This window comes from Camelus ferus, chromosome 7 (genome assembly GCF_009834535.1).
Source record: "Camelus ferus isolate YT-003-E chromosome 7, BCGSAC_Cfer_1.0, whole genome shotgun sequence".
Lineage (NCBI taxonomy): Eukaryota > Metazoa > Chordata > Mammalia > Artiodactyla > Camelidae > Camelus > Camelus ferus.
In genome coordinates, this window is record NC_045702.1 from 50,371,192 (window position 1) to 50,385,125 (window position 13,934).

At 38.3% G+C, this 13,934-nt stretch overlaps 1 protein-coding gene and 1 long non-coding RNA gene across 4 annotated transcripts in view; one reads left to right on the top strand and one right to left on the bottom strand.

Annotated features, from left to right (window-relative positions):
* Positions 1-7,340: 7,340 nt before the first annotated feature.
* LOC116664942 lies at positions 7,341-10,485 on the bottom strand. Its single transcript, XR_004321497.1, has 2 exons — positions 9,776-10,485; positions 7,341-9,005 (listed from the first exon to the last, which is right to left on the bottom strand). It is a non-coding gene; the product is annotated as an uncharacterized LOC116664942 (long non-coding RNA).
* Positions 9,042-13,934, top strand: part of SNX13 (sorting nexin 13) — a 110,978-nt gene continuing 106,085 nt past the window's right edge. The window contains exon 1 of one of the 3 annotated variants that reach the window (XM_032483891.1): positions 9,042-9,747. In XM_032483891.1, coding sequence (XP_032339782.1) covers positions 9,148-9,747 — 600 coding nt within the window. In that variant the 5' untranslated portion in view covers positions 9,042-9,147. The remainder of the gene's footprint in view (positions 9,748-13,934) is intronic. The other 2 variants (XM_014563890.2, XM_006190139.2) reach the window with 2 other exon arrangements.

Here is a 13,934-nt window from a genome sequence, read left to right on the forward strand (position 1 = left end):
GAATGGGGCTTAGAGGCAGCTTATGACCACGGTCATGAGGGGTACTTTAGGGACTAGGGATTAGCCTACAGAGAAAGAGGAGGAGTTGATTATGATGGGTTTGTCAATGTCAGAACTAGATGAAGAGAGAGAGGGATGTAATAAGTCTGGAAAAATCACAAAAGTATAAGTCTCCGAGGGAGAAAAGTGAAGGAGAACAGAACTGACACAGCTCTGTCTCGCTTAGAAAGGGAGGCAGAAGGAAGGAAACAGACCAGTTACTCTTAGCTTACAGTACAGGTTTGGCATGAGACCGAGCCCAATAGGCCTGAGGCAGACACATGAAAATCACATTGCTGTCAATGATAAAGAGGCCAAGAGTGGGTTCTGTGAGATTAGCTGAATATAATGCATGATCATCAATAAGAAAAATCCAATAAATGTATGAGATTAGCCTTTTACAGTCAAGAGAGTTAAGAAGTGTTTCCATTAGAGTAGAACTATGGTTAGATTTTGATAAATAACACAAGAAATAAGATAAAACCCTATTGGGCTCATAGCTTTGTCTCTTCTTGTATGAGAAGGGGGAAAAGTGGGTAAACTGAAATAAGAAGTCATCATTAGATAAATGATAGTTTATTTTAAGAGATCCTCAAGAGATCTGGACTGTAAAAAGCAGGAAACGCTTGGGGAAAAGAGAGGTTTTTGTTGGCCATTCAAAAGGTATATATCACCTCCCAAATCTGAGGCTGAGGTTGTGGAAGGTACAGTAAAAAAAAAAAAAAAAAAAAAAAAAAGAGTTGAGTTTCAAGTTGGAAAGTTGACATCAACTTGCTATTTATTAGCAGAGAACTCAGACAAATTAAATAACCTTCTGAGCCTTAACTTCCTCATTTTAAAAATGGGGCTAACACTACTTACCAGGTGGTTTAAAGATAACAAGAAACATAATGCACCTGGCCCAGAGGAGGTGTTTAATAAACATTAGTTCCCTTGTTCCCGAGTGAACTGTTCAGTGTGGGAGACTCTGTCAGAGGTGAGGAGTACCTGTAAGACATCCCCAGGGCAAAACCTTCCAGGTGACCAGGAAGTCATTCTTTGATGGAATTCCTGGGCCAAACACACCTGTCTGTACTCCCTCCTTAGTTCCTAATTGGGCCACATACTTGGATTGTGGCTACTAGAACTCTCTGGGAAGGTGCTCAAGATTTTCAGAACAACTGGTCCTGATTCTGGTTCATGCCTGTCCCTGACTGTCTTTTCTATCCCATTATCTTCTTTGGTTTGCTTTTCTGAGAAGACAGCATGGAACAAGGTCTTTAGCCCATTCCCCTCCCCCAGAAATTTTTAGCAGCTCCATGTGTGTGTCTGTCTCTGTCTGTCTCAACTGTAACACCCAGGCCACGACTTATTAAAGTGGTTTTCCTTAAAAAGCATGTAATGATTGAGGATCTCCTTAAGAAATATCAAAACAGTCCCCTCATTTTGAAGGTATAGGGGGAAAGTGAGGATTCCTCAGGTTAGACACTTTCTACTGTCATTAAGTAGAGTTAAAGAGAGTTTTAACATTGTAACAACAACCCATGGTAATAAAAGAACTTGTCACTTATGCAAAGTCCAAAGTTGGGCTTTTTTTTTTGGTTTTGGGTTTTTTTTTTTTTGTTTTTTTTTTTTTTTTTATCTGGTGGACAGGTTCTCCTGTATGGTTCCTTCCATCTCAAGTCTCTGTTATCTCAGGTAGCATCCAAGGTCACCCTGGAAGGTGCCGAGAGTGGAGGATTGCTACATTCCATTAATTTGAGTTAGTTGCCTGACCCCACATAGATAGATTTGTAATCTCCCTCAATGCCCAGGAGGAAAATGAAATGACTCCGCCAATACAGCATCCTTGTGCCACAGAATGACTTAGAAAGATGTTATGAAATATTCCCTCTTTCCCAAAAGCCAATGGCTTACAGATTAACAATTTACTTCTAAAGACACAAAATGAAATTTGGAAGATGAAAACTCAATTACATTTCACAGCGTAGAGTTTCAGTGTAACCAAAATTTCTGGCATAACTGTAAAGTATAAACTTGATAAATTACCCATAGACACAGCTTCAAACAAAATAAAAGCTGTTATTTAAAAAATCAACAGTCTTTCACAGAGTACTACAATACAATTAAGGTAGTGATAATATAAAATTTAATTGTAGGTTAAGAAAACTACATATAAAAAAAAAATTCTGTAATTCTTACCTCAAGCTTAGGATAGCCAGAATGGCCTTTTTCTTTTTTAAATGCAGTTTTAAGCAGTGTACACCAAAGTAATATTTTGTTCAAATTTGCTTGCCTGTGATATTCCCCCTTCAGTTTCCTGCTCTAAACAGTACAAACAGTAATATATACAGATGAAAAGCAAGATGGTTTGTACTTTAATTATATGATCATAAGATTTGAAGGAAAAGCCAAATCTCATCTATTTCTAATCCCTCCTCCTTTTGAGGCTAAATTATATCAGGCAAAAATGCAAAGATGATACCTCTTTGTACATTCTAACCATTAGAGATTGAATGGTAATAGATGTTTCAATATGAATTCTATAACCCTGTGATCTTTAAAAATTAAATAGTTAGCCCATTTAAGTCTTAGTGAATAAAATAATGTGTAAACAAATGAGCAAATTCCGTAATTCTATTAAAGGATACTCTGGTAAATAGCCAATCGTATGCGTTTACCCAGAAAGCATACATCTCACTTATAGAAACACAAACTTAAAAAAAGGGATTCCTTCATTCATCCTTTTGCCTCTCCTGATAAAAACAAACATGTCCCATTCAAAGCAGAACATTTAGCTCTCTGTTAGCAACAGAAAGAACACTTCCCCAGCAACAGGAAAACCCGAAAAGGATATCTATTTTTAAAAATAAAATGTGAAGCCCTCAGCATTTTGCTGATTTAGTGAACAAGATTAAATCTTATCCATCCAAATTAGGTGAATGTTCTATAGATTTCAAAAGTATTGTGATTTTAAATACTTTTTATTTGATTATTTGCTTTGTTTTTTATACTAGATCTTATCTTGACTTTTTTGATTTCTCTGTTCATGGATAATGATACACATGACCATTATAAGGTAGGAGGTGTCTCATTTTAAGTGGAAAGGTGGCAATTCAAGGAGTTCATTACTACACGGAAAGCAGTTCACAGCAGCCTTTGCTCGGTAGCATGGTTTTTGAAAAAGGTGATGATGAATATGCTTGCTGAAGGAAAGTGATAGGAAAATGAACTGCAGCTTACTTCCTATCATAATTACCACAGTTTTAAAATGGAAAGAAACCTGAAAGAAAAGAGCATTTGATCTTGAACCACAGTGCATTGCCCAGCGCTTCAAATAACAACTGACTGTATGAATGTACACAGTAATATACACATAATTTAATTATATATTTCAACCTCCTAACTTTGCAGAAAAAGACACCGAATTATGAATTTTCCCTTCCAAGGTTAAACCTATTTAATAGCAAAGACAGAACCACAATGCAAATCTTCTCAGGCTTCTATTCTTCTCATTCCACAGCCAGTATTATGCGGCATATGTCTAATATCTCTTCCATTCAATTGTGTGTACATCTATTACAGTTATTTTTAAATTTAAAATTTTTATTGAAAATAGAAAGATCTCCACATATTCAAGGGTAAAGATAGGTTTCATTAACCTGATGCCAATTTGTGTAATATGTTACCATTTAAAAACACTAGTAGTTCTTAGAACAATTTTTTTTTTTTTTAACCTTGGTTGTTAAGCTATTAAAGTAGGAAGCAATGTAATAGCAGTCTTTGATTTCACCCTTACTCTGTGAAAATGGAACTAGCTGAGGTAAGCCTGAAATATGTGGACGTATTAGGTCCTATCTATGAGTACTGATTCCTCTTCTCATTTCCTCCTTTGGCTGAAGGCAGAAACAGGAGGTCAAAGACCAGTCAGTATTCTTATGATTTGCACAAGAAATTGGGGACAAGGCCATTGAAAAAATTAAGTTTTTAAAGTTACCTGATTTAATATACTTGAAGACACAGTATATACATACATATAATTCTGCATTATATAACTATACAGGGTACACACAAATGTATGTATATTTTTTATTTTTTTCATTAAATATTGTCTCCACTACTGGTTGTGTAACTTGGATAAAATATTTAACTCTCTGGGTCCCAGTTTCCTCATCTGTAAAATGGAAATAATAACAGTTCTTATCTTCTAGGGTGGCTGTGAAGCACTTAGACTGAAGCCTGGCACATGGCAAGAAGTTAATATCAGGTATTATGTACCCAATATATCTTATATAGAGGTATATAATATAGATGCATATGTATATTTATTGATATCTCTATCTACATCCAAGTGACGTTTCTTCGATAAAATCACTAGTTGTTTGGGTCTATATGTAAAAATGTAAAAATAATTTCATCATGCATTTCTCATTTCCTTTATGTTTTAGGGCTGTGAAACTATTCTGTATGATACGACATAGTGCATTTGTCGAAAGACAGTACAAAGAGTGAAAATTAGTCTATGCAAATTAAAAAAATTCAAATTATTTAGGCTGTTGGAGGGAATGTCAAGAAAGAAAGTAGACTGCAACAAGAGAGTGTAACTGTATTACAAATATAAGAAATGACCTCACTGAAAGGAGTTGGGGAAAAGGTGCTGAACTAAGCAACTTTGGAAATGACTGACATTTGTTAAGACTCAGGATAAAATAAACTACATCTAGACACTGTACTCTAGTTAATAAAATTATTCCACAAGGGGTTATGGGCTAACAATTCTGATACTGCTATACATGCATATTGAAATTGAACAAGTAAATAAATGGGTGGCAGATAGTAGGAACCAGGTTTCTCACTGTTGGGGTGAAAATTTACAGATAAGCCACAAAAAAAAAAAAGAAGAAAGAAAGAAAGAAAAAAGAAAGAAAAGAGAAGGCTAGAATGATCCGTCTGGTAATGGGTTAGAGTGGAGCCATCAGGATGAATTTATATTTAGTTTCATATAGGTATAGGTGGTTCCAAACAGAACTATACATAGATAGGTGTGTATATATGGATTAGTGCACATGCGTACATTTCCTTGCTTTCTCAACTGCAAGGGCTGAAAAGAAAGGACACCATGAGTAACAAAGAACACATCCAGTGCCTAGATCTTGGTTTCTAATACCATTCTCCAATAAAGGAACAAAAGTTCCTTAGAGAAATGGCTGATTCTAGGACTAGAGTGTAATAAGGCTGGAGTATCTTATAGTATGAGAAAGTGAGGAAGTGCTCAACAAACAAAAGCAAACAAAAAACCATTCCACTGATGGGAATATTTTAAAAGGATATACGACAACTGAAGGAGCTCCCAACAGCCAAAGATGAGACAATTTGAGCAACAAAATACAATAGCATTGGATTTAATCCAAAGTATAAAATAAGTATCTGAGTCCATACTCATATAAACAAATGATTGAATCAATGAAAAATGGAGTAGACACATGTCCTATGCGAAATAATTTGAAATAATTTATATAGATCTGTATTCAAAGAGGAGCATGTTACTGTTCCTTAAGTGTGAGCTGTGCGTATTGACTTTTTTCCAAAGAGTATAGTACAGAAAGGGGAAAAAGTAACTTTGCAGTGAAGAAACCTGATAAATACTACCTCAACCAGGTGATCAAAGTCAACATTAAAATCATGTTGATAATATGTATCTTTGATAGGTGACCTGGGGAAGGGTACTAAACCTCTCATGGCCTGAACAGTAATCAGATCTATTTTTGTGATGGTCTTTTTTCAATCGTTAAATGTATGTGAAATGCCTGCCACAGCACCTGGCCCAGATACTGAAAACAGTATTCATAGTTGAGAATTAACTGTTTGAAAAGTGCTCAAGTTCTAATTTTTTCGATGTGAAAATATTTTTAAAACTATTGACTGGGGTTGTCAATGGTCTATCTATCTGAAATACACTATAGACCTCTATGCATTTATAATATGATCCTTTCTACTGAGGTCTTGGTACCATTATGGAACTATTATTGAAGAGACTTCTGAACATTATTATTTTATGGCTGCATCTGTGATTAGGAAAGCTTCACATCATTTCTGCCCCTTTTACTCTTGAGTTGCCTCAGTATTTCCTCAAAAAAACCATGTAGAAAAAGGCACATGCTAAGCTATTTGAAGCACAGATCACTCTTAAATGCCCTGAAATTTCTAACTGTTGTGCTAAAGTTGTAAGAATCAGGGTATCTGCTATTTGTTCCTGGAATGTGTCTCCTCTGTTGACAATGCATTATTTCAATACTGGTTCACTGGCTTTGATATTGGACCTTGTTAAGGAACATACTTAATGTTTAGTAGAGGTGGTAGGTGACACTGATGATATTGCATTATGAAGAAACTAGAGTTAATAAAATGGCTTAAGAAGTCAAAAGATTAAATGTGACAACTGTTTGATAGACATAATTTGCTTGAGAGGCTGATGCTATACTTTTCCAGTTTTTTGAATTATAGTCATTATATGACAACCTGACTATGTAGAATTTCTTCTTTGCTTTAAAATTAAAAAAATAGGCAAACTGGATATTCTGAATTGTTTGGAGGTTTAGAAATCACTGGCAGTGCCTGTTCAAACGCATCACACACTTGATTTTTGCCTCTGACCTCTTTTTGTCATCCTTTCCTATGTTAATTGGATAGACTGGACACTGCTGTTGAGGAGTCAGACCTTTTGCAATAACAGCCACAGATGTATCCTTATCATGTGTTCCTTAAGATGGATTGTTTTGTTTTGTTTTAAATTTCTGATTGATAGCCAAAGAATGTGGCATCTCAGGTCAGCCTCCCCCAGGTTTCCTCTGCAACAACTGATAGGATGTTTTTAAGATCACATGGGATGAAACCGCAATCTGTGCCAGATTAGGTGCTTATTTTATTTTTTTAAAGTTAGCTGCTTTTGTAAGCATTCTCTTTCCCAACTTTGTAACTCAACTTCCACAACTCTCTGAAATGGTGTACTTTATTTACTTTGCTTCCCTTGCTAGCAAATTAACTTTGACTCATGCCCAAGATATACAGAAGAAAGTTAGTTTTTAACATATTTTATCTTCATCACCCCACCCCCCCCACACACACACACACCTGCTGCGGGCTCATTACCATCACTGAAAATATTAGCAAGTGATATAAGGTGAAGGGAAAAGTTGAGTTTACAATTCTGTCACAAACTTCTCTCCGGTATTCTAGTGACAGTAAAAGTAATTCCCCCATTAATTGCAAGATAGGAACACACAATGATCAATTAGAAAAAAAAAAAAAAAAAAACAAGATTCTTTCAACACCAAGGATTTTGTTTTTAATCATTTTTAATTAGGGCTTTTCCTATTGGAGTCTTTTATGAGAATGCTGGGGGAGGGGCAACATTTTAAATGGATGGTCAGAGTAGACTTCCTTGAAAAAGTGACATTTGAGCAAAGATGGAACATAAGTGAGAGATCTAGCCATGCACGTATCTGGTGGAAAGATCCTTCCAGATAGAGAACAGTCAGTGCAAAGGCCCCAGGGCTAGAAGATGCCATGCTGTTATAGAAGAAGGGTAACTGTAACAGTGCTTAGTAGAAATGAGGTCAGAGAGGTGGATGTGCGGTAGGACTTTGGAGGCTAGCTAGCATTAGGTTTTTTAGGTCACAGAAAGAACTCTGGCTGAGAAAACTTGGAGCTAATGATTTTGGCTTGCTCCTAGGTCTACAAACTTCTCAATGTTAAATGCATATCCATGTCGTATTACAGGTTGGTACAAACCTCAAGTTGTGTCTATACTTAATTTACCACCTTTAAAATAAGTGAAAATGCCTTGCTTCTGGAATGGGAAAAATATGTGAAAGAAAACTACTCAAACCAGACACCTAAATTACAGTTTTAATTTACTAGTATCTTAAATATTAATGAGCCTCCACTGTTTTCTTATTTACAGGTTGGAATAGTTATCTTTTTCCAGGTTCCTTGTCTCTAGTATGTCTTAGTTTCCCTGAATATCTCAGACTGGATAGTTATTTTCCAATCTTATTTCCTATTCATGGCTTATTTTGTCAATTTCTGTAACACATTTTATTGTGCTGCAGAGAACAGAATTTTGCTGGTTCAGTAATATGTAAATTATGTATCAAATATAGATTAAAACAACAGCAAAACTACTTTGTCTCAGTTAGTTGAATTGAGTAAAATCAGGATTTATCCTGAATTTCTGCCTGATTACCTAAATGAACCATTCTGTTTCCACAAAGTTTGTAATGCCTTTACTTAATGTTTTGAGACTTTAATGTATGAAGTAAATTTCATCTTACACAATAGTACTATTGTTAAGGTAGAGGAACAGGTTGGGGGGGAACTCTGGTAAAGGGGAAGGAATTTCTACTTCAGCTGGTCTTACTTTTCTGAAATGCCTTTGTGCCCTCTTAAAAGAGATGGAAGGATTCTGCATGTCAAATCCGAAAATTTACTGGTCAACTTCCTTGGAAACTGGTTTCTAATACACAATAGAGTACACACCTTGACAGTAAGTTCAGGTAAATTACATTATAAATCAGGTAGAAGTGACTACCTTCAGTTTCACATATTGTAACTCATCTAGCTGCGGGTTCAGAAAGGTGTCAGTCTCAGGGGCTTCTATGCACACTGCGTTCTAGAGTTCAGTCCCATTTATGTTGGGACTGTTTACAATGACACTTGGTGAAATTTGCTCACCATGATACGCCCCCACCCTCAACACTGTATCAACAAGTCAGTAAACGTGCAGAGACCAAAGTTAAAGCACAAAATTTGCTTTAATTTTTTTTAGCGGTCTCTTGCAAAGAGCAAAACAAAGCCCTCACGATAATGCAGGTGCTGGCCAATCACCGAATCAGCGACAGTCTTAACTGCTACGATCAGGGTAAAGCTGATATGCCTGTATCACGTCTACAACCTGTCGCGCACCCCAGTAGAGAACTCGCCGAGGACTGGAAAGGACAAAGGAAAGTTTCTGTCAAAGTTTAGGAGAGAGACTGAGCGGGGAGCAGTTTCAGATCATATTTAAACCCCAGACTGTGGAGGAAGCCGAACCTCCCTCGCTTGCTCCTCGGTCGCCACCGGGCCAGGGAAATGCGAGAGGGAATTTTTTCTACAGGACAACTGCCACCTTGTCCCCGAGACGCGCGAGGTCCGCAGCGCCATCAGTCCAAGGTTCGGCTTCTGCCTGTCTCGCTTTACCCCAGGGCTGGCCGACCCCGGCGTGAGGCGGAGGATGGGCGGCCGCCCCGGGCGCGCGCGCCGGCTCCCGCGCAGGCCCTGCACTGGGGCCTCTCTTTACTCCCAACAGCCCCAAGTCGGCCTGGGAGCCCAGCACAAGGGCCCTTAACACTGGCGCCGAGCGGGTCTCCGGCCGCCCGCCTCCGCTTCCCCGGGCGCCGGCGCTATGGCGACGGTCACGAGACGCCGGCGGCCCTTACGCCCGCCAATGGGAGCGCACGTCGCGGGGAGACGCGGACGTCGCTCTTCCATGATGGCGGCGCGTCCGTCGCGAGCTGCCGGGCCGGGGGGAAGCCAGCGAAGCCGAGTAAAGCCGCCGCCCGGGAGAGGACTGGAGGAGCTGCTGCCGCCTTTGGCGGCGGCTCAGGCAGTTTTCGCTGCTGCTACGGCTGTTGCCATGCGGCGAGGCTAGGGAGGAGCTCACTTCCCCTGGGTGTAATAATGTTAACAGAGGTAAGCAGCGACGGTGGCCAGTGATTACCTGTGAAATGGGGAAAGGGCCGGTGCTGGCGGGTCAATAACATCCTTTCTGCAGCTTCCCGGCCCGATCTTCCGCTACGGGCCCCGGGGCGCGAGGAGCAGCTGGGATCCTACAAGTGCCCCCTGAGTAGAAACTGTGCTGACTCAACAGAGTCCTACCACCTCCGGCTGCCTGTGCCTCTTCGCAGTTGCCACTTGCGCGTCGCCCCTGGCACTAGTCTCCCTCCTGCTGTCGCTGCCTCCTCGCTCGCCGCTCCCTTCGTGGTGTCTCCTTACACACTGCTCTGTGGCAGCGTTGGTCTTTCTGCGTTGCTGCTGGTTCTTGTTCCCCTAGGGTTTGCCCGAGGTCTCTCCTTTCTCGGCTCTCTGGCCTCCAGGGCCCTCCACTTCCAAGCTCGGTTGGCATCCTGGATTTGTCACTCGGCCACACCGGTTTGTTTCCCATCCTCTACTTTGACTACTTCCTGAGGAGGACCTTCTTTTTTTCAGACGACACTTGGATAGCCTAGTTATATCACCCCACCCCACCCCCAACCCGTCACCTTTCGTTTAAATCGCGAGAATCGGAAAAGTTCAATTTAGCATCTACCCTCCTGATTTGCTTGAGGCTCTCTTGGTACTCTCTGTGGAACAGTTTTTTCCTTTGGTCCTGAAATGGAAGTAGGGCAACTGTGACTAGCCAATCAGTTTCCCTGATGTCCGTTGCATAAAAGCAGACTTCTTGAAGCAGTAGAGTTTGCCTTTACTAGCAGTTCTTTAAGGGAAAGAACTAATTTGATGTAACTAGGTATTGACCCAAGTTAACACAGTTACGTGTTGTGGTATATACTGGTGTAGATGTCATTAAAGATAAATTCTGAAGCTTGTGGATTTGAGGATGTATCCTAGAAGCTATTCACTTGAAGCCCTGTGAAGATTCCAGCGTCAGCTGTCAGGGACTAGTTTGGGCATCTTTGTGAACTGAACTAAGGGTAGGAAACAATTTTAATGGGCAGTGGGAAGTATTCCTACTTGGGCTAACAAGGAAATGAAAGTATTTGTAAATGAGTGGCTTTTGTTGTGTGAAAATATGGTAATAAAGGACTTGCCTTTCCAACTTTATAAACTCTGAGGAATACAAACTGTATTTAATAATCTGCACAGAGCCTGGCATGTGCTGTACCTGGTAAATACTTATTGGTTGATTTTAACTCATGAACTACTTATTTCTAGTAGTTTGTAGTTCACTTTGTATTTCTAAATTTCACAGATTTTTCATTCCTGTAGTTAATTTTATTCCCATGGTTAATTTCATTCCCAGAGATTACAGTATATCATAAGCTTCTGCTGTCATTAGCAGTATTAGGTTTAAAAAAGAAGACTTATAAGTAGTGGAAGTTGTATTTTTACCTCTTGGTGGGAATAATTAGCGTTATAATAAGTTTTCAGTGGTGTTGCTAATGTACAATGTTTTTTGAAATGATCTTTTGATTAAAGTTGACTTAAGTTAGCACGTTTTGAAGAGCTGTAATGGTTTCACATGAACTCAGTGCCTGCTGAGTTAAATGAGGGTCTTGATTTGGAAAGACTGAACTTTTCTAAGCTTCTGTATTTCAAAATAATTACATGTGTCAGTGAAATATTTTAAACAATAAGTCAATGATAGTAGTTAGATGTGCTTTAGTGTTTTGTGTGTGTGTGTGCGCTGTGCATAGCTTTTAAGTGGCAGAGCCAGGGTTCCAACCTTGGCAGTCCCTGCCCAATGTATCATTAACCGTTGCACTGTATCGCCTCTCCAAAGTTAGACCCAGATTAAATGGTGCTTGGATCTTATCTATGGTTGTTAGTAGTCATTTTATAGATTACAAAACTGAAGCTCAAAGACTTGTCCAAGGTCAAACAGTTGTTAGTGGCAAAGGCAAAACTAGAATCCCATCTCCTGACTCTCAGTACAGAACTCTGACCATTCTGCTCTCAATGAGCAGTTTTCAGCTCTCATGATTTTAAAACATACTACTTCCTTGTCTGAATATTGTAGTAGATAAACTGGGAATTATTGTTACTTGAGAATGACTTTTTGCTTTACCTTACCTTTTCTTTTCTTTTTTTTTTTTTTGGATCAGGCTCAGAAATAGTCTGATTTTGAAATATTTTAGATATAAAATTCTACTCAATATCGATTACTAAAAAATTTGTAGTGTGGGATTCCTTTTTTCTGCTTCTCTTAGTGCTAACTTAGATCAGCGGTTTGAGGGATGTGATTTGATTTATTTTGTTAGATCTCAAAATGTATAATGGTGAGCTAGGTTCTGAGAGATTCTCATGTTAACCAGGCATATCGTGTGCTCAAAAAGTGGTGAAGTATACAATCTGCTTGGTTCTTTTACATCTCGACATTAAGATGGGTGATATTATCCCCATTATCCACACACGAAGACTGAGATTGAGAGCTAAAATAGCTTGCTTAATCAAGAATGATTTATTAAAAGCTCAAGTTTAGCTGTAGCTCAGCTAAGGTTCAAAGTGGAATCAAGCTTGAGGACGCAACTCCAGTTTGAGGACGCAACTCCAGAGCCTGGATTAGATGTGAACACTGGATACGTATGATCTGTTTTTTGAAATATTTGTTTTTCTTGGTCAGGAGGTACCCTGAGAAGATGACCCTGTGTAGGTTCATCTTTAGAATTCAGAAAGGCTTAAAATCTAGGAATATGATTGTTTTTTATTTCTATTGTTACTGTTTGATTTCTGTTGTTTCAGATTGCCTATTTATGGAACAGAGTAATAATACCAGGGATACAGCATGCTAAAGAAATCATACTGATTCTAAGCTATCGAAATTTTAGTGTCGTTGTGGATAGAGGCAAATTAAAATCACTTTTTGAAGGAAAATCCTGCTGTAAAATTGCTGAGTGCTAAGGTTCCGAGTTTAAAGATGTCAATCTTATGAAATTTCTGTTAATGATCTTCAAGGAAGCTTATAGTCAGTGAGAAAAGCATTACTTGGATTCCAGAATCTTTGAAAAAGGGCATCCCAGAAATTCACCCTGCAGATGGCTATAAATTCCAGTTTATGTTTCATGCAGTGTATAGGAGGGAGAAGGGGGATAGGGTGTTGACTGAATAGAAAAGTAAAACAGTCTTCGAATAAAAAGTCTTCTAAGTTAAATTCCACAATAAAAATAAATAAATAAAATAGCTTGCTTAAAAATCATACAACTGATTGTCAGTAGTTCCACCTAGGATCTCTTATTCCAAATAGTGTGCTGTTTCTGTCACTCAATATGGAATGCATCACTTTTTGGAGCTGATAATCATCGATATACTATTTTTAATTTGTTTTTTTAAACTGAGGTGGGGATATCAAATATATAGATACATAACATTCATATGAAATGATAATGATAAATATTCATATGAAACTTTTTGGTTTTGCATTTTGCCAAAACCAAAACCTTTTCAGAGGTGAGATACTACACAGGTGATCAATTAAGGCTACATTAAGTTAAGCTAAAAGGCAAAATTACTCAACTGAGCAAATTAATTTGTACATTGAACTCTGAAACCTGCAAGGTATGATAGATTGTGAATTGAAAGTACACCCCAGTAGGTTGTCTTGCCTTTTTTTTTTTCTTAAAGTAAAGAGGAGTTAACATAGTTCTCAGTTTAAAGCTTTTGGCTTCTGTTTGTATTATTTTCATTCCAAATACAATTGAAGTATTTAGAAGGCTTGCTGCCTATCACTATGTAGTTGTGTTTTGCATTTCCATATAGGAATGAGACTTTTTTTCCTTAATGTCCAGTTAAATTTTTTTTGAGGACTTCTTACTGTTAATGTTCCTCCTACAATATTTGTTGAAAAATTTGTCGTCGTATACTTGAAAATTATTTGTTTAATAACTCAGCCTCCACCCACTCATTTTTAAATAGGGGTAAACTTCATGTGTGAGACTTAGTTAGGATATGCAATATTTCCATAAGAGTTTGCTTCAGTTAATCTGAGTTTTCACATTTGAATGTAATGAAATATTTATTAGTGAACTTTCATTAAGCACACTTTTAAACTTTTTTTTGGCATTTCAACAGCTATTATTTCTAAGCATCTGTTATTACAGAGAACTAAAGGTATAGATGATGGGGGAAAATATTCTGAATTTGTACCAGTGCTATGGCGTGTTCTG